Source organism: Leucoraja erinacea, chromosome 39 (assembly GCF_028641065.1).
Source record: "Leucoraja erinacea ecotype New England chromosome 39, Leri_hhj_1, whole genome shotgun sequence".
Classification (NCBI taxonomy): Eukaryota; Metazoa; Chordata; class Chondrichthyes; order Rajiformes; family Rajidae; genus Leucoraja; species Leucoraja erinaceus.
In genome coordinates, this window is record NC_073415.1 from 8,664,376 (window position 1) to 8,689,749 (window position 25,374).

The window sequence follows — 25,374 nt, forward strand, 5'->3', positions numbered from 1 at the left end:
TGACATCGCCGCCGATCGACATCACCACCAGCCAATCACCGGTGACTCCACGTTGATCGGCATTTCCCTCGCCCAATGGGAAGGGGGAGGGCTGATCTGTGACGTCATCTGACTGGGGCGTCATCGGGTCGATTGGAACGCCTCCCCGCGGCCCAGATTTGATTGACGGCGGAACGAGCCAACAAGTCACAGAGACTGTGCAAGGCTGGAGAGCAATGTGTAGTTGCGGGTAGTATCTTTGGTTTTGCGGGAGCAAAATATATGCACACATGTACTAGGGTTTGGAGCTTGACTGTGCAGCTTTGCAAATAATGCAGTTCTTTGTGCCTTTCTGCATTTTTTCATTCTTTAATTGTGATAGGAGTTGCATACATAAATTTCCTGCCAGTTGTGCTTTGTTGAGATTTGCAATCTTAATTAGCTGAGAACTTCCAATATGAAGCATTAACTGAGAAACCTCACACAAAGTGTGCCAAGAGAACTGAACAAATGATTCAGAGATTTTATATTTTTAGACTTTATTAAAAAAATACCTGGTAAACTGGGGTTGAATGGGAGCATGTGGTTGAGAAGGAAAGGTATGATCAGCCATGATTGAATGGCGGAGTAGACTTAATGGGCCCAATGGTCTAATTCTGCTCCTAACACCTTATGAACTTTCAATTTGTTGGGCTTCACCATGCTCGAAAGGATTTGAGAAAACCGCAGTTGATGTATCAACTAAATGTTAGCCACTTTTACAGTGTAGGTAATTAATTCCAGGGTACAGGGCCAACGTTTTTTTTCTTGTCACATGTACTAGGTGCAGTGAAAATACTAATCAAGAATCTGTCAATCTCCACCTTAAAATATTCATTGACGGCCTCCACAGCATCTATGGCAATGCATTCCACAGATTCACCACCCTCTGGCTAAAGAAACTCCTCCTAATCTCCTTTCTAAAGCTATATCCTTTTATTCTGAGGCTATGGCCTCTGGTCCTTGACACTCCCACAAATGGAAACATCCTCTCTTTCACTATTCTGTAGTTTTCAATGTGTTTTCCCCTCATCCTTCTAAACACTAGCAAATAAAGGCCCAGTACCATCAACCACTCATCATGTGTTATCTATAATATGCAATCAATCATTCCTGGGATGATTCTCATAAATCTCCTCTAAACCCTCTCAAACGGCAGCATATCCTTCCGAAATATGTGACCGAAAACTGACCACAATATTCCAAATGCAGACGGCTACATGTCAGACCGTAAATACAAAACCGTCTTTAAGAAAAGAGTGTGACAGAATGGAGAACGTTATAGGCCTGTTAGCTTAATATGTCATTGGGAAACTGCAGGAATCCTTTATTAAGCAAAGTATTTCGAAAATCCTGACATACTCAAGCAGAGTCTGTGGTACAGAATGGTTTGTAGAGCTGCTGCCTCAAAGTTCCAGTCACCCGGTTTCAGTCCTCATCACTGGTGCTGTCTGTGTGGAGTTTGCACATTCTCCCCACGACAGCAAATTTCCTCAATTTTATTGAAGGTGTTTGAGGAAGTAATGAACAAGGTGGATTAAAAAAAACTATATTTAGATTTCTAAAGACATTCAAAAGGGTGAAACACAAAAGAATATGAACCAAAGAGACACACAATGAACTGTTGATGCTGGAATCTTGTGTTTCACTTAGAGGTACAGCACGGAAACAGGCCTTTTGGCTCATCGAGTCCATGCTGACCAATAATTACCCATACACTAATTCTATCCCACACACTAGGGACAATTTACAGAAGCCAATTAACCTACAAACCTGGATGTCTTTGGAGTGTGGGAGGAAACCGGAACACCCAGGGAAAACCCACGCGGTCATAGGGAGGATGTACTAACTCCATACAAACAGCATCCATAGTCAGGATTGAACCCAGGTCTCTGGCGCTGTAAGGCAGCAACTCTACCTTCTCTACAATGGAGGAACCAAGCGTAGACTTTGTGGCCGTTCAACAGGGTGCTGCACTTCACCTGCAATGGCTACCATCAGTTCCTTGTTGACTGCCATTTGATTGTGTGTTGGATTTATGTGGTTTCAGCAAAGGCACCATCTCACTCCAAACTGGTCACAAAAATTTCAAGACAGAAATGTGGAATCTTGGACAAGAGGGAGAATTGCAAAGAGGTTAGAAAATATGTGCTTGCGGGAAGTGATTTGTACCAACTCTGCAGTCCCACAGACTCGGTATGGAGCACCGTGAGATTTAGAGCAAATGCATTTACTAAATTATTAACACTATTATTATATACATTCAGTGTTTTGACATTACATTCAGTAGCAGATATCTCATGCATTAGCAAGCTATCCAAGTGAAGTAGAAACATGCAATGTTGGAAACCATCTGTATCATAAAGGATGCATGATCAGTATCCCATTGTCAATCCATCCTTGTTGCTTGAATCTTGGCCAGGGCGAGTCATTCATGGCAATAACTTAATGCATCCCCCCCCTTGCAACGTGACTCTCTGGGGACAGGATTGGGAGGCTGCCTTACCCACATCTTGCAGGAATACCTTGAGCAGAAAGAACTGAGGCCACTTTGCAGACCCGAAACAGACTGGTAATTGGATCCCAATCCCAATCCTGGTGTTGACCACGGAGGGTCGAAGAGTTTGTTATTCCTCAGCTCTCTGCTGGGGTCACCAATTTCCTTAAGATGTGGTTTGGAGATGTTCCAAGAACAAACGATTCCCGGGAACCGGTTACTTCGAGGTGACGCCCAGTAAGAATTTCATATGCTCATACACGACGTAGCTGATGCTGACAGCGGGCACCACCTTCAAGAAGTTGGGAGCCATCCCTCGGTAAAGGCCAGTCCAGCCCTCACCTTGCACTATCCTGGCAAACTGCTGCAACATGTTCATCTCCGGCTCCCCTTTGACCACAGCTGGAGAGAGAAGAGGTGGAGACTGTCAGAATGTAACTCTGATCCCGGGCACCGCCAGTCTCTGACCTCAGAGAGATACAGCGCAGAAACTGGCCCTTCGTCCCACTGAGTCCGCACCGGCCATTGGTCACTAGCACTATCCTACACATTGGGGACAATTTACAATTTTACCGAAGCCAATTAGCCGACAAACCTGTACATTTTGGAGTGTGGGAGGAAACTGGAGCAGGCACAGGGAGAACGTACAAACACATTACAGACAGCACCCGAGGTCAGGAGCGAACTCGGGTCTCTGGCGCTGTGAGGCAGCAACTCTACCACTGCGCCACCGTGCCGCCCACCTCCTGGATGCCAGTCGTGTTGTGGGTGGCAGCCTCACCTCCCAGTCTGTCCACCTGCCTATCTCTTCATACCTGCCCCATCTATGCAAACGTCTGTGGTTCCCACATTGGCTTTATTAGCCACCTCAGAGCCTACAAAACCTCAGCAGAAGAAATCATTGTCGAACCCAAAGGACGGTCAAAGAAGAAGAAGGCAATCTGTCTGTGATAGATATAAAGTCATGGAACCATGCAGCACGGAAACAGGCCCTTTGGCCCAACTTGCCCATGCTCTCCAAGATACCCCATCTACACTCGTCCCACCTGCCCAGGTCTGGCCCATATCCCTCTAAACCTTTTCTATCCATGTACCAGTCTAAATCTTTTAAATGTTATTGTACCTGCATTAAATACCACCTCTAACAGCTCGTTACATGCCCTGACACTTGCCCTGAATAAGTCACCCTCAGATTCCTGTTAAATCTTTCCCCTGTCACCTTAAACATATCTCCTCTGGTTCTTGATTCCCCTTCTCTGGGTAAAATAATCTGCATTCACCCTATCTATTCCCATCACGATTTCATACACCTTTATAAGATCACCCCTCATCCTCTTGCACTCCATGTAATAAAATCCTAATCTGCCCCAACCTCTCTCTACAGCTCAGCCACTCAAGTCCTGGCAACATCCTGGTAAATTTCTGAGTAAGAAAGAACTGTGGATGCTGGTTAAAATCGAAGGTAGACGCAAAACGCTGGAGCAACTCAGCGGGACAGGCAGGATCTCTGAGGGAAGGAATGGGCGACGCTTTGGGTCGAGACCCTTCTGAGAAAATCTCTGCACTCTTTCCAGCTTAACAACATCCTTCCTGTAGCAGGATGACCAAATCTGACTCGAAATGCCGCCTCACCAATCCCTTAAAGTTATACAGTCATACAGCATGGAAACAGGCCCTTTGATACACATTGCCCATGCCGAACAAGATGCCTTATCTACATGTCCCACCTGCCCACATTTGGCCCATAGTCATCTAAACCTTTCTTATCCATGTACACTGTATGATTCTATGATCCTTGTATCCGATCCCCCCCAGCAAACAGTGGTTGTGATGATGTGTGAATCTGCCGCCGCCACTACTCTCTGTGTAAAAAAACTTGCCCCGCACATCTGCATTAAACTTTCCAACCTTCCCCCTCTTACCTTATAGCTGTACATTCTAGTGTCTGTGTGTTTGTGTATGCTTGTGTGTCTCACACACACACACACACACACAGTATAATTGTAAATGAGTTGCGGGTTGGTGCCAGTTTACTGGGTGATCACTGATGGGTCCGAGCTCACCACACCCACCTTGAGCTTGCATCCTGGTGCGAATGAGTGCCAGCGGGTAGCTTGCTAGTTGACCGCAGGTACTGGAGAAGGTGCCACAGCCGAGAAGAACAAACACTCCTGGGTCGGTTCTCTTCTGTCCGTACTTTTGCAAATACATATTCTTCACGCTCTGCCATTGAATGAAAGAAAAATGTCAAAGTGGAATCTCGAGGAAATGCAAACGCTAAAGTCGTGAGTAAAACACAAGCCGCCGGAGGAACAGCAAGGTGGTGCAGCGGTAGAGCATCAAAAACACACTGGATGACCACCAGTGGTCACAGGAGTGGAAGGCAACCTCATCTCCATTACACTGCTACATCTCTTCACCAGATAAAAGCTGTCCAGGGTCTGACCTCCCCAGAGGAGCGTGGATGGGTGAAGCTCAACAGACTTGGTACTGGAGTTGGGCGTTTCAATGCCAGCGTGTGGAGATGGAGGCTCCCTCCACCAGAGCCCAGCCTGTGAATGCGGAGGAGAACAACAGACAGCCAACCATGTCATCTCTGGGTGCCCGCTCTACCACCCACCAAATGGAGCTGTGTCAGGGCCTGGCAGACATTGACACCAACAGAGACAACAACCTGGCTGCTCAACAACCGGCTTGAGATCTAACTATTCCTTGGGTTTATGCTTCATTCACAAGAAGACAGCACCAGAGACCCGGGTTCGATCCTGACGACGGGCGCTGTCTGTATGTAGTTTGTACGTTCTCCCCGTGACCTGCGTGGGTTTTCTCTGAGATCTTCGGTTTCCTGCCACATTCCAAAGGTTTGTAAGCTAATTGGCCTTGCTATAAATGTAAATTGTCCCTAGTGTGTGTAGGGTAGTGTTCATGTGCGGGGATCGCTGGTCGGTGTGGACTCGCTGGGCTGAAGGCACTGCTTCCGCGCTGTATCTCTAAACTAAACCAAAAATGAACCTAAACTCAGTGGGTCAGGCAGCATCTGTGGAGGACAGGTGACGTTACGGATCAGGACCCTTCTTCAGACAATTGGGAGTGTTTGGCATCACTGAGGAATCTCTTGTCAAACTAGGAAACTGGACTTCGGTTCCCACTACCTCCTGCATCCCATCACAAATCAACACCTCAAACACAAAGCATAGGCGGACACAGGAACATTTGATGGGACACTGTACAGAAAGAGTCGGACAGCATCTCTGGAGAACGTGGATCGGTCTGAAGGAGGGGGTCTGAAGAAGGGTCTCGACCTGAAATGAAGGTGAGAGTGGCTGCATGGTGGCGCAGCGGTAGAGTTGCTGCCTTACAGCGCCAGAGACCCGGGTTCAATCCTGACTATGGGTGCTGTCTGTACGGAGTTTGTACGTTCTCCCCGTGCGTTTACTCCGGGCGCTCCAGTTTTCTCCAACACTCCAAAGATGGACAGTTTTGTAGGTTAATCGACCAGAATAATTGTTAAAGTGTGTGGGATAGCGCTAGTGTACGGGGTGATCACTGGTCAGCACAGACTCGGTGGGTCGAAGGGCCTGTTTCTGCAACATATTGTATCTCTAAAGTCGGAAGTCACCTATCCATGTTCTCCAGTGATGCTGCCTGACCCCTGAGTGACTCCAGCACTTTCTGTCCTTTTGTGTATTCAACAGCATCTGCAGTTCCTTGTTTCCATTCTACAGATAGTCACTGGGCAGCCAGACACAACGGTTCAAAATCTGGACTGTGTGATTTGCTCCGATATCCAGGTGTCCATGGCAAGTATCCGTGGACGCACATTAAGATAATGAATGAATGGTGACACACAAATATAGAACACAGCTGCACAGACAGGAAATGTTATGGAGCATTCAAATACAGGAAGCCAGATATACACACACACACATGCAAACATGTACACGCACACACCACACAAACACAGTGTGTGTGCAAGTCTGTGTGTGTGTGTGTGTCTGCGTGCGTTCATGTGTCTCTGTCTGTGTGTATGTGTGTGTCTGTGTGTGTGTCTGTATGTGTGTCTGTGTGCGTCTGTCTGTGTCTCTGTCTATGTTTGTGTCTGTGTGTGTGTGCGTCTGTGTGTGTCTGTGTGTGGTGGTGGCGGAGTCAGAAACTAAAGTGGATTAAAGAGGCTTTTAGATAGGCACGTGGGAGCACAAGGAATAGAAGGATATGGATCATCTACAGACGGATGAGATCAGTTTAACTTGGCATCAGGTTCAGCATTGATATTGTGGACCGAAGGGCTTTCTTTCTAAGAAGGGTCCCAACCCGAAATGTCACCTTTCCACGTTCTCCAGAGATGCTGCCTGACCCAGTGAACACTGGTCAGCATGGACTCGATGGTCCGAGGGACACTATATCTCTAAGGTAAACAGTCGGGATATTTCATTTTTTTGGCAGACTTACTTCATAGACAGCCAAATCGATCCCAGCGTAAGGAATGATGCCAATGGAATTTGGGACGTAGCCTTTGAAAAATGCGCGAGGGCCTTCATTCCTCAGCATGTTTTGGGCGCAGTGGAAGATTCCCATGTACTGGCCGCTCTTTCCCAGCCCCATCCGGATCTTCAGCACCTAAGCAAGCAAACAGTTGTCAGCGAGAACCTCGGTATGTTGAGAAAACACGGTTCAAGAGTGTGGAGGAAGGAACTGCAGATGCTGGTTTAAACCGAAGATAGACACAAAATGCTGGAGTAACTCAACGGGACAGGCAGCATCTCTGGGGAGAAGGAATGGGTGACGTTTCGGGTCGAGACAACCTTTTTCAAACTTCTTCAGACTTCAGAGTCTGAAGAAGGGTCTCGACCCGAAACGTCACCCATTCCTTCTCCCCAGAGATGCTGCCTGTCCCGCTGAGTTACTCCAGCATTTTGTGTCTGTCTAGGGTTCAAGAGTGAGCTCATTCAGACATTCTTTTCTGTCACACATGAGGTCGGCACGGTGGCGCAGCAGTTGAGCGACTGCCTTACAGCGCCAGAGACCCGGGTTCAATCCTGACTATGGATGCTTGTCTGTATGGAGTTTGTATGTTCTCTCCGTGACTTGCGTGGGTTTTCTCTGAGATCTTCTGTTTCCTCCCACACTCCAAGGACGTACATTGTAGGTAAATTGTCTTGGTATAAATGTAAATTGTCCCTAGAGTGTATAGGGTACTGTTAATGGATCGGTGCGGGGTCTGTGGGCCGAAGGTGTTCTAATGTCATTCTTAATCAATGCATTACTTACACAGCAGCCAAATCATGGCCAGCAAGACCAGATATGACAAAAGAACAGATCATTGAGGCAGCACAATAGCTTTGGGCCTTACTTTAGACTTTAGAGGTACGTTACAGAAGTCCGCGCCAACCAGCGATCAGTACACTAGTGCTATCCAACACACAATAGGCATAATTTACAATTTAACCAAAGCCAATTAACCCACAAACCTGTACATCTTTGGACTGTGGGAGGAAACCGGAGCACATGGTCACAGGGAGAATGTACCGACAACACTCATAGTCAGGATCGAACCCGGGTCTCTGGCGCTGTAAGGCAGCAGCTCCACCATTGTGACACTGTGCCGCCCGCACAGCTTGGAGCCCTGGAACCTGCTTACCTCCATTGGAAAGATGATCGTCTGGCTGGTGACACCAGCGAGAGATCCCGCCACAAAACGCTCGTGCACCTGTAGTGTGGATTTATGGACCAGGAAGATCTTCTTGTACTGTTTAAAGTTGTGACAAAGATGCAGGTTATCCACATGGCACCACTAACGAAAAAAATCACTCACTTGGAATACGAGTAGAAGAGCAGGGAGACCTATTGGAGAATTATTTCAGAGGGCCAGCACAGCTGGGATGGGCCGAGCTGCCTCCTGTGCCGCCCTGTTAGATCAGTGTAGGCTTCCTTTTCAAAGATCCTTGACTTGCCAGCCAGAGCTGGTGGGAGCATTGACTGCACATTCATTCCTATTCCATGCCTGGACGCAGCCCAGACCATCACACAAACCAGCCTCCCTTCCATTGATTCCATCTACACCTCACGCTGCCTCGACAAGGCCAGCAGCATCATCAAGTACCACTCACCCCGGCCACTCCATCTTCTCCCCTCCCCTCCCCTCCCCTATCAGGCAAAAGGTACAGAAGTTTGAAAATGAACACCTCCAGATAAAGGAATAGTTTATTCCCAGCTGTTATCAGGCAACTGAACAGCTTGAGTCTCAATGACAGATATGAGATGAACAAGTCTCATCAACTAGAGTGTGGTCCCGTCCTCCCTTCTACCTCATTGGAAAGTTGGAATTATCTTTAATCAGACTTTTTTACACTAAATGTTGCACCTTTATGCGTAGTTTTGTCATGCCAGATAGCACGCAAATAAATGTACATGTGACATTAATAGACAATAGACAATAGGTGCAGGACTAGGCCATTTGGCCCTTCGTGCCAACACCGCCATTCAATATGATCATGGCTGATCATCCACAATCAGTACCCTGTTCCTGCCTTCTCACCACATCCCCTGACTCCGCAATCTTTAAGAGCCTTATCTAACTCTCTCTTAAAAGCATAAACTAAACTAAGCTAAACCCTTTCCCCTTCCTCTCCAAATCCATCACCCTCTCAACCCCGTCAGTACCTGTTCATAAGCCATGAACTTGATGCCAGTCTCTGGGGTGATTTTCAGCACGTTCACCCCGTTTCCTCGCCACAGGGACAGATACCCTCCCTCCGCCACCATCATCTTCCAAACCCCGGCCAGGTTCAAACTCCTCTTTGCCGCAAAGACCTGGAAGAGAGAAGAGAGTCTAGTGGGCCTTGCAGTCCTCGGGAGCCAGTGCACCATAGGATGTGTTGGCTCTGGAGAGGGTCCGGGTACAGAGGAGATTTACAAGTAGTTTACAATTGAGTAGGTTAACCAACGATGAGCATTTGTCAACACTGCACCTGCACCTGCACTCAGAAGAATGAGGGGGGTTCTCATTGAAACATAATGGCTAGTGAAAGGCTTGGATAGAGTGGATGTGGAGAGGATGTTGCCACAAGTGGGAGAGTCTAGGACTAGAGGTCAGAGTGTCAGAATTAAAGGACGTTCTTTTAGGAAGGAGATGCGGAGAAATTTATTTAGACAGGGTGGTGAATCTGTGGAATTCTTTGCCACAGAGGCTGTGGAGGCCAAGTCTGTGGATATTTTTAAGACAGATAGATAGATTTTTGATTAGTATAGGTGGTCAAAGGTTATGGGGAGAAGGCAGGAGAATGGGGTTAGGAGGGAGAGACAGATCAGCCATGATTGAATGGCAGAGTACACTTGATGGGCTGAATGGCCTAATTCTGCTCCTATCACTTATGGTCCTAGATCACGAGCTGTGGATCATACCTGAAGGTCAACACCTCCAGTGGTGGTCACACTGCCCCCTGCAGGTCACCCAGGTGACCTCCCTGCCTCTGGCTGAGTCCACCACTGAGCCCACCTCACCTGCATGTAGATCTTCAGCCGGTCCAGGGGGGCAGTGCAGGTGCGTGACACTGCGCCCGCAATGGCCCCTGACAAGAGCTGCCGCCACCAGACTCCAGTCAGTCGCTCCGTCTCCGAAAATTCATCCACGATGGTCAACGATTCCCCAATGTCCAGGAACTGCCAAAATCAAAGGTTGGGAAGTTAAGGTAAAGGGATCATTTTATTGAAATAGCCTCGAGTTGGCTTGGTGTTGGGGTACAAAGCAGTCAGAACTCTTGACATGGAAATATGACGTATTTTACAGTTTAGTTTAGAGATACAGTGCGGAAACAGGCCATTCGGCAACGCCAAGTCCACACCGACCAGCGATCCGTGCACACTAACACTATCCTGCACACACTAGGGACAATTTACAATTATACCAAGGCAATTAACCTACAAACCTGTACATCTTTGGAGAGTGGGTGAAAACCGTAAATCTTGGTGAAAACCCACGCAGTCAGAGAGAATGTACAAACTCCGTACAAACAGCACCCAAGGATAAGGGGGAAGGAAGTCTTTTAGGACCGAGATAAGAACTTTTTTTTTCACACAGAAAGTGGTGAATCTGTCGAATTCTCTGCCACAGAAGGTAGTTGAGGCCAGTTCATTGGCTATATTTAAGAGAGAGTTAGATGTGGTCCTTCCGGCTAAAGGGATCAGGGGGTATGGCGAGAAGGCAGGTACAGGATACTGAGTTGGATGATCAGCCATGATCATATTGAGTGGCGGTGCAGGCTCGAAGGGCCGAATGGCCTACTCCTGCACCTATTTTCTATGTTTCTATAGTCAGGATCTAAGCCGGGTTTCTGGCGCTGTAAAACAGTAGCTCTACCGCTGCACCACCGTGCCTAAGACGTTGGTGAAGCCACATTTAGAGTATTGGGTTCAGTTTTGGGCACCATGTTATAGGAAAGATGTTGTCAAGCTGGAAAGGATGCAGAGAAGATTTACGAGGATGTTGCCAGGTCTCGAGGGTCTGAGCTCTAGGATGAGTTTGAGCAGGCTAGGACTCCATTCCTTGGAGCAGAGGAGGATGAGGGGGTGGATCTAATAGAGGTGTATAAAATCATGAGAGGAATAGATTGGGTACACACACAGAGTCTCTTGCCCAGAGTAGGGGAATCAAGAACCAGAAGATATAGATTGCAGGTGAAGGGGAAAAAGATTTAATTGGAATCTGGGGGATAACTTTTTAATGCAAAGGATGGTGGGTGTATGGAATGAGGTAGAGGCAGGCACTATCGCATCATTTAAGAAACATTTAGACAGGTACATGGATAGGACAGGTTTAGAGGGATATAGGCCAAATGCAGGTAGGTTGGGACTAGTTTAGCTGGGACATGTTGGCCAGTGTGGGCAAGTTGGGCCGAAGGGCCTGTTTCCACACTGTATGACTCTAGCTTCAGACTCTCGTCTCTTAGCAGGAGGTTGGTGTCAAAGTCCCACAGTGGAGACTTTCACATAGAAGCACAGGCTATCACTAAAGGGCAGTACTGAAGGAATGCCTTACTGTCACCGGTACAATTTTTCACACATAGCACTCTGAGATTGAGACAGAGTGCTGGAATAATTCAGCGGGTCAGGCAGGATCTCTGGAGAAAAAGGACGGGTGACGTTTCAGCTCAGAACCCTTCTTCAGACTGCTGAAGTAAGTCCCCACTGACTCTCTTGGGTCGATGTACGTATTCCCAATCTCCCAACCTACCTCGTTGTAGCCCTTGCAGTTTTTACATCTGCACTTTCTCTACAGCAGTAACATGAACAGGTGAATATTCTGTCCTATTTCTCTTTCTGCGCGACATATTATCCTCATGTATGCTATGATTTAAAAAAAAAGACACAAATTGTTGTAGTAACTCAGCGGGTCAGGCAGCATCTCTGGAAAATATGTATGGGGACATTTTGGGTCGGGACCCTGCATTAGACTAATTGTGGTGGAGAAGGGACCAAACCTGAAATGGTACCAAAATCAACTCAACTCAACTCAACTAAACCAACCAAACAAACTAAACTAAATCTCCTCCAAGCTGGGCACGTGTCTTACCGTTGAATGTTTCCAGTGTTCAACAATCTCCTCCATTTTCGACAGCGGGTTAAAGATGAAATGTTCTCGAAATTCAGTCCAGTCCACAGTAATCGTCCCATCCTTGTCCATACTTAGTGGGAGAGAGGAGAAACCAGCGGAGGATTCAGTGTCAATTATAGTATTTCATTAAATGGTTGCATCCTCTACAACCAATGCGAACGTTGCTCCCTCAACTCACCCAAATGCTTTTGTGTCGCACAACCCTTCATATACACAGGCACGCTCACACACACATACACAAGCGCGTACACGCACACACACATGCATGTAAACACACACACGCATATAAACACACACAGGCATGCACACTCACTTACATAAGCGCGCGTACGCACACACACACGCATATAAGCACGCACGCACAGGCATTTAAACACATACAGGCACGCACACACACACAGATAAACACACACACACAGGCACACTCACGCACATACACAAGCATGCGTACGCACACACACACACACTTACATATAAACACACACCCACACAGGCACGCTCACGACATTACACAAGTGCGCGCACGCACACACACATATAAACACACACACACACTACAGCACGCGCACGCACGCGCACGCGCGCACACACACATGCATATAAACACACACACACACACACACACATAAGGAGACAGAGAATTGCTAGGACTTACGCAGCTGGTTCATTCATAGAAACATAGAAACATAGAAATTAGGTGCAGGAGTAGGCCATTCGGCCCTTCGAGCCTGCACCGCCATTCAATATGATCATGGCTGATCATCCAACTCAGTATCCCGTACCTGCCTTCTCTCCATACCCTCTGATCCCTTTAGCCACAAGGGCCACATCTAACTCCCTCTTAAATATAGCCAATGAACTGGCCTCTGTGGCAGAGAGTTCCAGAGATTCACCATTCTCTGTGTGAAAAAAGTTCTCCTCATCTCGGTTTTAAAGGATTTCCCCCTGATCCTTAAGCTGTGACCCCTTGTCCTGGACTTCCCTAACATCGGGAACAATCTTCCTGCATCTAGCCTGTCCAACCCCTTAAGTATTTTGTAAGTTTCTATAAGATCCCCTCTCAATCTCCTAAATTCTAGAGAGTATAAACCAAGTCTATCCAGTCTTTCTTCATAAGACAGTCCTGACATCCCAGGAATCAGTCTGGTGAACCGTCCCTGCACTCCCTCTATTCAACTAATTACACTGCTTTCATGTGGCTGCCTCATACATATGCCATTTACACTGTGAGAGGCAGCACTGAGAGAGTGCCGCATGGTCAGAGGCGCAGTACTGAGAGTACAGTGATGTTGGAAAGAGGATGCACTCAGGGACCGAACTGTAGGTTTTGAGTATCAACACTAAAGATGATCAGAGTGTCAGGGACGAGGGAACAATACACAATACTTTGTTATTTTGCACACTTACGATGGAATGCTACAGTGTCACAGGTGCATGCTTCTCAGATGGAAGACAAAATTGTCTGAGGATGTAGCCCTATCCAACATCACCGACCACCTTCCCATTTGCTGGTGGTAGATGGTGAGGGGGATTGTGTTTGTGAAGTTGGTGGAAATGAGGAAGATAGAAGACTGTTCCCCAGCCACAGTCACCATTGTCCCCAGTGGAGAGGGGAGAACCATCCACCATGAAGCGAGATCCCTGGTTTACCTCTGTCCCAGTCTTACCTGAGCAAGATCTTCTCGGCTTGCTGCAGATTGATCGTAATGCCAAGGTTCAACAGAGCCTGCTGAATCTCAGACGCATCGATTTCACCTGGTCGAAGGAAGCAAAACAATAAAGAAAAGAGAGGCTCGATCAGACAAATAAGCATTATTCCCCGTGATAGAACATAGAACAGGAACAGGCATGATGGCCCATAATGTACAAGCCAGATATGATAAAACATGATTTATTCTGGCCTTTTCTCATCTCCAGTCCTCCCCCCCCCCCCCCCCCCCCCCCCCCCCCAACCTTTATATTTCAGTCTGAAGAAGGGTTCCAACATGAAATTGGGAGGAGCTCACATAGACATCTTCAATAGACACTGTGTTGGAGTAACTCAGCGGATCAGGCAGCATTTCTGGAGAAAAGGAATAGGCGATGTTTTGGATAAGACAGTTCCAGTCTGAAGACGACCCTTCCAGTCTGAAGAAGGGTTCCTATTCCTTTTCCCCAGAGATACTGCCTGTCCCGCTGAGTTACTCCGGTATTTTGTGTCTACCTTTGGTGTAAACCAGCATCTGCAGTTCCTTTCTACACATGATAGAGGTAGTTGGGGCGACACGGTGGCGCAGCGGTAGAGTTGCTGCCTTACAGCATCAGAGACCCGGGTTCGATGCTGACTACGGGCGCTGTCTGTATGGAGCTTGTACGTTCTCCCCGTGACCTGCGTGGGTTTTCTCCGGGAGCTCCGGTTTCCTCCCATACTGCAGAGACGAGCGGGTTTGTGACTTAATTGGCTTCGGTAAAATTGTAAATTGTCCCGAGTGTGTGTCGGATAGTGTTAGTGCGCGGGGATCACTGGTCGCGCGTGGACTCGGTGGGCCGAAAGGGCCTGTTTCCATACTGTATCTCTAATCTAAAACTAAAAGAGCCAACTACACAGCCACTGTCTGAAGCCACATCAGGTAAGGAGAGCAAACCTCCTTTCCTGGTGTACTTCAGTGAACCAGAGAGCCCTGATGACAATCCATGGTCACCATTACAGATGGTAATGAGTGACTGCGTGGGTTTCCTCTGGGTGCTCCGGTTTCCTACCACATCTCAAAGACGTGCAGATTTGTAGATGAATTGGCCCTAGTGTGGATGAGTGGGGGGGTGGGGGGGAGGGGATGAATATTCAGGATGGGGTGGGAGGTTCAGAAGAATTTGGAAATAATAAAATGGGGCGAGCGTAGATGAGTAATGGTCAGTAGGGTCCTGTCGGCTGATTCCATCTACACCTCACGCTGCCTCAGCAAGGCCAGCAGCATCATCAAAGACCAGTCACACCCCGGCCACTCCCTCTTCTCCCCTCTCCCATCAGACAAAAGGACAGAAATGTGAAAACGCACACCTCCAGATTCATGGACAGTTTCTTCCCAGCTGTTATCAGGCAACTGAACCATCCTACCACAACCAGAGAGCAGTGCTGAACTACAATCCACCTCATTGGTGACCCTCGGACTATCCTTGATCGGACTTTGCTGGCTTTACCTTGCACTAAACGTTATTCCCTTATCATGTATCTATACACTCTGAATGTACTCATGTTTTGTATTTCCGCTGACCAGATAGCACGCAACAAAAGCTTTTCACTGTACCTCGGTACACGTGACATTACACTAGACTGAACTGTGTTAGTGAGAGAGGTGTATGTCACATCTACCGTCATGGTTGCGGTCGAGGCTGTTAAACATCAGCTTGAGTTTCTTCTCGTGTTGCCTCAGGTACTCGGTGAACTCGGTCAGGTCCAGTTGTCCATCGTGATTGGTGTCTATGGTCCGCAGGATCTCCTGGCAGCAAAAAGCAGAGAGAAGGTGAAAAAGGAAACAACATTGATTTTGTGATCTCAGAGGCTGGAGGGATCAAACACATTTCATGCCGGCCAGCTGCACTTTAGTTTAGTTTAGAGATACAGTGCGAGTCCGTGCCCACTGAGTCCGCACCCACCAGATGGGTGATATCCTTCCCAGGATGCAAGCAAGCAGTTCTGTCATTACTAAATCTCAAATTCTAAATTCATTCAATTGCATGAGTTTATGTTCGCCAGCTGTGTGGTGGGAATTGAACTCATTACCCTCGATCAATAATCGTGGTGTCTGGCTCCCAGTGCAATAACTTACCCCTACGCCACCGAGCCAGCAGCCATTATCTCGGTGATTCAGTTAATGTAGTAGTAATTCCTGAATGTTTGATTTATACATTTTTGCTGCGATCCCTTTGAACATTGCAGGACGTGATTTTGATTTATGAAATCTATTTTCTGCTATGATGAGGGGCACAACACTAAGAACATAAAAACCCATTGTACAAACATAGGCAAAATACATTTAGTTTAGTTTATAGTGCAGAAACAGGCCCTTCGGCCCACGCCAACCATCGATTACTTGTTCACACTAGGTCTGTGTTATCCCACTTTCTCATTCACTCCCTGCACATTAAGAGGCAATTTACAGAGGGGCAATTAACACGCACACGCACACGCACACACGCGCACACACACACACACACACACACACACACGCTCTACCACCATGCCACCCATAATGATATGACATGAAGTTCCAGTGTGAAGAAGGGTCCTGACCTGAAACGTTGTGTGTCCACTCCCTTCCCAGATGTTGCCTGATCTGCTGTATTTCTCCAGCACTTGGTGTTTTACACAAGAGGCTGCACATTTGTTGCTCCCTCCTCTCACTGGGTGATTGCAGTATTTTGAGCTTTCCTCTCAGTTCCAGAATTACCGGCTTAATTTTAATCTCATGGCCTGATTACTGCTCATTAAAGCCTGTCACTGCATGTGAAGACCTGCAGAACATGGGCTGGGAATGGAGAGACCTGGATCATCCGTAGGCAGATTGGAGTCATAGAGTTATCTTCATCATCATCATCATTGTTGGCAACATTAGCGACGCAGTGGCGCTGGTTTCCGACGGGAACGGTGACGGACGCACCACACATCTCTGTCCTCCAGATCCTGCGGACTTCTGCCGATGGAAGTACAGGATTTTGGTGTGTGTGTGTGTGTGTGTGCTTTATCATCATTCCTCACAATGCTATGTACGACAGTGATTGCAACTCCTACTGAAGGGTGGATGGCCGTTGGCTCGCTAGAAGCTCATCCGCCATTTGACAGGTCTTGTTTTTGGTCCTGCTGGGAGTCCACAGCCCCCTCCTCACCTGGCAAACCAGGTGGGGGAGACGGTTTAGTCGACAACTATCCAACCATGGAGCAGGTAGCACGGGATTACATGATATACGTGGTGGGTGGATGATCAGCCATGATCATATTGAACGGCAGTGCAGGCTCGAAGGGCTGAATGGCCTACTCCTGCACCTATTTTCTATGTTTCTATGACTTGACCTTATACAGCAAGGAAACAAGTCCTTCAGCCCAATTTCATCATGCCGACCAACATACCCCATCTACGCTAGTCCCACTGCCTGTGTTTGGTCCACACCCCTCGCAACCTTTTCCATCTAAGTACCTGTGCAAAATGTATTTTTAATGGTGCTTTAATGGTGTTATTATACCAGCCTCAACTGCCTCCTCTGGCAGCTCATTCCATATACCGATCACCTCTCAGCCTCCTGCACCCCAAGGAATAAAGTCCTAAAATATTTGCTTTTCTTGGCATCATGTTGGGCACAGACATTGTGGGCCGAAGGGCCTGTTCCTGAGGTACTGTACTGCTTGCTCTATGTTTTAAATTGGATGGCTCTCAATGCAGGCCAGACTGGCTGCAATTCCAGGGAGTGCCATTTGAGGGCGCATCTCTCTTTGTATTTTGCTCAAGATTCCAGCATCTGTAGTTCATTGCACCTCAGTTATAAAGGATCATATCGTGGCTCCAGGTAAACACAGAGTGATGGAGTAACTTAGCGGGTCAGGCAGCATCTCTGGAGAAAAGGAACAGCGGATATTTCGGGTCGAGACCCTAAGTCATAATATGTGTAGGAAGGAACTGCTAATGCTGGTTTACACTGAAGATGGACAAAAAGTGCTGGAGTAACTCAGCTGGTCAGGCAGCATCTCTGGAGAGAAGGAATGGGTGACCCATGTCTGAAGAAGGTTCTCGAACCGAAACATCACCCATTACTTCTAGAGTCTCATTGAAACTTACCGAATAATGAAAGGTTTGGGTAGAGTGGATGTGGAGAGGATGTTTCCACTAGTGGGAGAGTCTTGGACCAGAGGCCACAGCCTCAGAATAAAAGGACGTTCTTTCAAAAAGGTGAGAAGGAATTTCTTTAGTCCGTTAGTGCTGAACCTGTGGAATTCGCTGCCACAGAACGCTGTGGAGGCCAAGTCAGTGGGTACTTTTAAGTTAGATATTTTTGGCAGATTCTTGATAAGCAAGGGGTTATGGGGAGAAGGCTGGAGAATGGGATTGAGAGGGAAATATCTATCATCTGTGATTGAATGGAGGAGTACATTTGATGGGCCGAATGGCCCAATTCTGCTGCTAGAACTTATGAACATGAAACTCAAGAGATTCAAGATTCAAGCGAGTTTATTGTCATGTGTCCCTGATAGGACAATTAAATGTTTGCTTTGCTTCAGCACACAGAACACAGTAGGCATGACTACAAAACAGATCAGTGTGTCCATATACCATTATGTAAATATATGCACACATGAATAAATAAACTGATAAAGTGCAAATAACAGATAATGGGCTATTAATGTTCAGAGTTTTGTCCGAGCCAAGTTTAATAGCCTGATGGCTGTGGGGAAGTATACTCTACTCTGAACTGGACACAAAGCCCAAACAGATCATGGCCATTACTCGTGTGAGCAGCAGTAGACTGCACACTGCCCGTTTGCAGTGTGCAGTCCCTCTCGATCTGCCCTGTCTGTGGTGACATTTCAAAAACATCAGTGAGCTCTCCAAGCAGGCAGTGCTGCGATGGTTTGCATTCAGTCGGGGGCTGGTCATGGCTAAATGTGGATGTAAAGTGATTTTCCCTCTGTGGGAACCGTCAGCAGTATGCATTTCCTGCCCCTTCGCATTCCCCCTGCTCCAGCAAGCCGGTCCCATGACCTTTACACCCAGTCCAACAAGCCTGGAGCTGCCAGGGATAGTGAGGGCTCTCTCTCACTCGCGGACAGATCACGACTTCCCACTCTACAAAACTCTGTATAATTACGTAGTACTGCCCCCCTGGCAGTGCTCACTCCCTCAGTCACAGAAGTGGATCTGCAATCACTATTTACATTCGCTTTACTCTTTTAAACCTCTACTCTGACTGCAGCACTTCTTACTTGAACTATGCTAAAGGTTATTCACATGATTACGTTTCTCATGTATCTATACACTTTGAACGCCTCGATTGTAATCACGTACAGTCTTCCCGCTGACTGGTTAGCACCCAACAAAAGCTTTCCACCGGACCTCGGTACACGTGACAATTCACTGGATGTGTTCAAGAGAGAGTTAGATTTATCTTAGGGCGGGGTGGAAGATTGCAACCTTCACGTGGTCCGCCCTGTTTCAACTAATGCAATCAACCCGGCATGCACAAACAAATAAGATCAAATAGAACAAGTTGTCCTGCAACTTTAGGCTGTGCACGTCATACGCAAGAAGAAGAACCTCTTAGGGCTAACAGAATCCAGGGATATGGGGGGAAAGCAGGAATGGGGATGATCACATTGAATGGCGGTGCTGACTCGAAGGGCCGAATGGCCTCCTCCTGCACCTATTGTCTATGTTTCTAAGGTGAAAGGGGCAAAGTTTAAAGGAGATGTGTGGGGCAAGTTATTTTACACATGGAGAGATGGGTGCCCGGGTTGGTGGTGAGAGCAGATACCATAGTGGAGTTCAGTCTGAAGCAGGGTCCCGACCCAAAACTTCACCTAATCGTTTCTCTAGAGATGTTATCTTATCCGCCGAGTTACTCCAGCTTTTTGTGTCTATTAGCTTAACTTGGCACCATATTCCAGCACAGATATTGCGGGCCTGTTCCAGCACTGCACTGTTATATGTTCTCTGATTGAACATGGGGCAGTAACGAGAGGAGTGTCTCCTGATTTGGGACCGCAGAGATTAGCCAGGGGTGGATTCGGGCCTCGTCACCGATGTTGGAACGTCGCCAATTTAGTAGTGGAACGGCTAAATAAATAAACTCGAGGCCAAGGAGCAGCGATTTGAATGATCGGGTTCTGAGTCAGGCAGGAACAGGGAATTCTGGCTTTGCTCTTACAAACAGGTGGAGGGAGGTTCTGCACCCAACTATTTGGAGAGGGTCAGATTGGTGGGAGCTCAATCTTTCCTACGCTGGACTCTGACTTAAGCCTTTGAATCAATTAGTTCTTACTATCCTTTCACTGACAGTGAGTGCAAAAGGAACTAACTGGATGTCCCATGTAACAGTAACTTCGTACAGGATGGTGTGTGTGTGACATTGACCGAGTGGGGCAGGGATCATGTCCCAACATTGACCCTGAGTAAACAGACTGTTTAACAGTGTGTGTAACAGTGTGTGTAACAGTATGTGTGTAACTGAGTGTGTAACAGTGTGTGTGTAACAGACTGAGGTGCAACTGTGTGTGTAACAGAGTGTGTATAATAGACTGAGTGTGTAACAGACTGAGGTGTAACAGACTGAGGTGTAACAGTGTGTGTGTGTAATATTGTGTGTGTTCCGATGTGTAACAGACTGAGTGTGTAACAGTGTGTGTGTGGCAGGGACTGTGTGTGTAACAGTGTGTGTGTATCAGAGTCTGTGTGTGCCAGACTGAGAGTGCAACAGATTGTGTGTGTGACAGGGATTGCTTGTGTAACAGACTGAGTGCAACAGACACCGTGTGTGTGTGTGTATGTAATGGATCCATCTCTGTAATGCCGTATGTGTAATCGGAATGTCCCTGCTCAGACTGTGCGTGTGGATCCATTTGCGCTTCCTGTTCCACGAAGTGAGGTCTGCTCGGGAGTTGCAGCGTTTGTGAAATGAGAGACGGGGAGCAGCGATCACTGACTGACTGGACTCAGCCCAGAGCCCGTGTGAGCCACCACCACACACACAAGAGACAGAATGAGACACAGAGCTGTCCTGTGGGACTGTGGGGGGTACTCTCTGCCCCCCACACCCGGGGGTCTCTGCCTCCCAGCTGGGTCGGGGACTGGGGGCTGTGACAATCAGTGGACACATATGGGAGGGGATGAGGAGAGGGTTATAGAGAGATACCTGCTCTGTGCCGCCGCCGACCAACACGCCCATAGCTCGCAGGCCTTCGCCCAGCTCGGTGATGTCCACCTGCCCGTCCTGGTTGGTGTCGAAGCGGTGGAAGAGGTCGGTCCATCGCTTCTCCCGCTCGCTGTCTCCTTCCTCCGTTCCCACTCCCATCTCCGCAGCACCTTCCCTGCGCTAGCGCCGGTCACAGCCCCCTCCCCACACACGCCCTCTCTCCGTGTGGCAGCAGGGACAGCGGGGGTAACACTGCGTCTGTCCGGCACCCTCCCTCCCCGGGAGACATCATGGGCAGCCGCCCCCTCGCTGCCCCCGTCTTCCAAACACCATCCACTCCCCAGCGCCGCCGCCGCTACCGCTGCCTCGAACACCCAGTGCAACCCACAGCTACAGCCAGGACGAGGAAGCTGCCGCTGTAACGGCAGCGAGAGCGCTGGAGGATCAATCTGCTGTTTCATGTCACCTCCCACCTCCTTACAACACTCCATCAACGCAGAGTGAATGTAGACAATAGACAATAGGTGCAGGACTAGGCCATTTGGCCGTTCGAGCCAGCACCGCCATTCAATGTGATCATGGCTGATCATCCACAATCAGTACCCCGTTCCTGCCTTCACCCCATATCCCCTGACTCCGCTATTTTTAAGAGCCCTATCTAGCTCTCTCTTGAAAGCATCCAGAGAACCTGCCTCCACAGACTCACCATTCTCTCTGAGAAAAAGTGTTTCCTCGTCTCCGTTCTAAATGGCCTACTCCTTATTCTTAAACTGTGGCCCCTGGTTCTGGACTCCCCCAACATCGGGAACATGTTTCCTGCCTCTAGTGTGTCCAAACCCTTAACAATCTTATATGTCTCAATAAGGTATCCTCTCATCCTTCTAAACTCCAGAGTGTACAAGCCCAGCTGCTCCATTCTCTCAGCGTATGACAGTCCCGCCATCCCTGGAATTAACCTTGTGAACCTACGCTGCACTCGAATGTCCTTCCTCAAATTAGGGGACCAAAACTGCACACAATACTCCAGGTGTGGTCACACTAGGACTCTGTACAACTGCAGAAGGACCTCTTTACTCCTACATTTGATTCCTCATGTTATAAAGGCCAACATGCCATTTGCTTTCTTCACTGCCTGCTGTACCTGCATGCTTACTTTCATAGACTGATGTCCAAGGACCCCCAGATCCCGTTGTACTTCCCCTTTTCCCAACATGACGCCATTTAGATAGTAATCTGACGCTCAGTAATCTATAGAGTCAAAGGGGAGACACAAAAGGCTGGAGCAACTCAGCAGGTCTGGCAGCATCTCTGGAGAGAAGGAATGGGTTTCGGGTCAAAACCCTTTTTCGAGAGATAGAGACAATGATGTAGAGAGCAATGAATGAAAAATATTTCTCGTTTCCTTTATCCCTAACCCGTCTGAAGAAGGGTCTCGACCCGAAGTTGCTTGTTTACACATTCTGTACATATTGCTTGGTTACATCTTCTCCGAGATTGTGTGGGTTTTCTCCGAGATCTTCGGTTTCCTCCCACACTCCAAAGACGTGCAGGTGTGTAGGTGAATTGGCTTGGTAAATGTAAAAAATGCCACTGGTGGGTGTAGGATAGTGTTAATGTGAAGCAACGTTGGATGGGCTGCTTGTCAAAGGAGCCGTGCTACTCACTCACTCACTCACTCACAGTTACAGCGACCCAGGTTCAATCTCACCTCCAATTTTCTGGAGGGAGAACGTACACCTTCTTCCTACAACTTCCTGGTTGTCCTCCGGGTGCTCTGGTTTCGTCCCACCACCTAGGGATTGTTGGGTGTGGGAGATTGCAACCTTCACGTGGTCCGCCCCGTTTCGACAAATGCAATCAACACAATCGAATACGATCAAATAGAACAAGTTGTCCTACAACTTTAGGCTGTGCACGCCATACACAAGAAGAAGAAGTTCTAAAGATGTACAGGTTAATTGAACACTGTAAATTGCCCGGAGGGTGTAGATTTTCTCTGGGTGCTCTGGTGTCCTCCCACATTCCAAAGACATGTGGTTTAATTGGCTTCTGTAAATACTGATAAGGGCTTGTCCCACTTGGGCGACATTTTAGTGACAGAGTTGACTTGATGGGCCAAATGGTCAAATTCTCCTCCCATCACTTATGAATTTATCAAGCACCTTCTGTTTTCCTAAATTCCAAGGAGCAGAGATTTTATTTCTTGAGCTGCTCATTCCAGGTATTAATCGCTCACATCAAGGGACTTTGTGCCTTTTATCCCAATTACACTTGCCGAGCTGCATCTTGCAAACAGGTCCCTCTTATCATCATCACGGTAAAATCAGCAGGCAGCAAAATAAATAACAGCATCAGGGCTCTGTGTATTTACACAGACAGACATAAAAACAGTTTTTATCCATGAGTAGTTGCTCTACTCAACAGCCAAAAATCTGTAGCCTCCCCTTGATCTGGTATTTTGTTGGTTCACATGCTTGATCAATGGTGTTTTATCATTAATGTTTTATTATTATTAATGTTTAGTGTTTTCTGAGTCATTCGTAACTGTCACTGTTCCCGGAGGTTTTTGTTAGTCTCCCTACCTGCTTCCACTACCTGCAACCTCCGGCAACCACCTGCAACCTCCGGGAACCACACGGAAACCTTGGGCGGGGCGCAAAGTCTCCAGAGGTTTCCGTTCAGGTTGCCTAAGTGGGGCAGGGGCATTACTTACTTACTTACTTATCAAATATATAAAAATAACCATAATAAAGAAGATTGTATGTTAATTGCAGCCCGGGCAAACAGCACAGCTTAAATATTAATCAGTGTTTAGGCTTCCCCCCAGAAAGGATAAAACAAATACAATTTAACATTTTAATTCTGGAGAAAGTACTTTGTTGATAGGATTGCGTTGATTCTCTGCCCTACCTACCAGGCAATTTTTTTTCAGCGACGGCCAGTGTGAAACATAAAATCAAGCTGGTGGGTTTGTCTCAGAATGCCATTGGTAACAGGAGGTGAGGTGGGCGGAAAGAAACATCCCAGTTAATCCAGCCACTGTAAATCGCACAATGCCCGATGAAGGTCCTTTGCAGACATCTGTTTTCAATTAACAGCGGTGTTCAGATTAGCAGGTGACTGCGGGGCCAGCTCAAGGTATAAACAGGTGTGTTGGACTTCATACCTGTGAATACCATTTGTGAAGGGAAATTCTGACCATTTCCCCTCCACAATAGGTTTTCTTTCTTGCAGGGAACTGCGGATAGACAAAAAATGCTGGTGTAACTCAGGGGGGTCAGGCAGCATCTCTGGTGAAAAGGAATTTCGGGTTGAGATCCTTCAGACACCAGCATTTTTTGTCTGTCTTCGGTATAAACCAACACGTGCAGTTCCAGAACAAGGGGTCACAGTTTAAGGATAAGGGGAAAATCTTTTAGGACCGAGATGAGAAAAACATTTTTCCACACAGAGAGTGGTGAATCTGTGGAATTCTCTGCCACAGAAGGTAGTTGAGGCCAGTTCATTGGCTATATTTAAGAGGGATTTAGACGTGGCCCTTGTGGTTAAAGGGATCAGGGGGTATGGAGAGAAGGCAGGGATGGGATACTGAGTTGGATGATCAGTCATGATCATATTGAATGGCGGTGCAGGCTCGAAGGGCTGAATGGCCTACTCCTGCACCTATTTTCTATGTTTCCTTCCTACACATTGAACTGCAGATGCTGGATAGTACACAAAAGAACACCAAAAGTGTTGGAGTAACTCAGCGGGCCAGGCAGCATCCCTGGAGAACATGGATTGGTGACGTTTCGAGTTAATGCCATTCTTCAGAAGGGTCTCGACCCGAAACGTCACCCATCCAGATTTTTATCATTCCACCATTGCCGCTCCCATTTTTTTTGTCTTCTGTGCCACAAGGAATTTCTTCCCAATTCCCCTCCCCCTTTGCCCCCACCCAACCTTCACTCCCCCAGTATCATCTGTGTGGTGGGAGATTGCAACCTTCACGTGATCCACCCTGTATCGACGAATGCAATCAACCTGGCATGCACAAACATAAGATCAAACAGAACAAGTTGTCTTACAACTTTAGGCTGTGCACGCCATGTACGAGAAGAAGAATATCATCTGTTTAGTCCAAAATGGAGGCAGGTTCTCTGGATGCTTTCAAGAGGGAGCTAGATAGGGCTCTTAAAAATATCGGAGTCAGGGGATATGGGAAGAAGGCAGGAACGGGGTACTGATTGGGAATGATCAGCCATGATCACATTGAGTGGCAGCGCTGGCTCGAAGGGCCAAATGGCCTACTCCTGCACCTATTGTCTATTGTCTATAATCATGTATTGTCTTTCCGCTGACTGGTTAGCATGCAACAAAAGCTTTTCACTGTACC

The 25,374-nt window shown here is 47.6% G+C and overlaps 1 protein-coding gene across 1 annotated transcript; it reads right to left on the reverse strand.

Moving 5' to 3' along the window:
- Positions 1-328: 328 nt before the first annotated feature.
- On the reverse strand, positions 329-21,400 carry LOC129714575 (calcium-binding mitochondrial carrier protein SCaMC-1-like). Its single transcript, XM_055664292.1, has 10 exons — positions 21,000-21,400; positions 15,475-15,601; positions 13,793-13,880; positions 12,084-12,195; positions 10,016-10,174; positions 9,176-9,325; positions 8,154-8,261; positions 6,965-7,132; positions 4,588-4,738; positions 329-2,917 (listed from the first exon to the last, which is right to left on the reverse strand). Exons 1-10 carry the CDS (start codon positions 21,156-21,158, stop codon positions 2,733-2,735), a joined length of 1,407 nt encoding a protein of 468 aa, XP_055520267.1. The 5' UTR covers positions 21,159-21,400; the 3' UTR covers positions 329-2,732.
- Between the last annotated feature and the right edge of the window lie 3,974 nt (positions 21,401-25,374).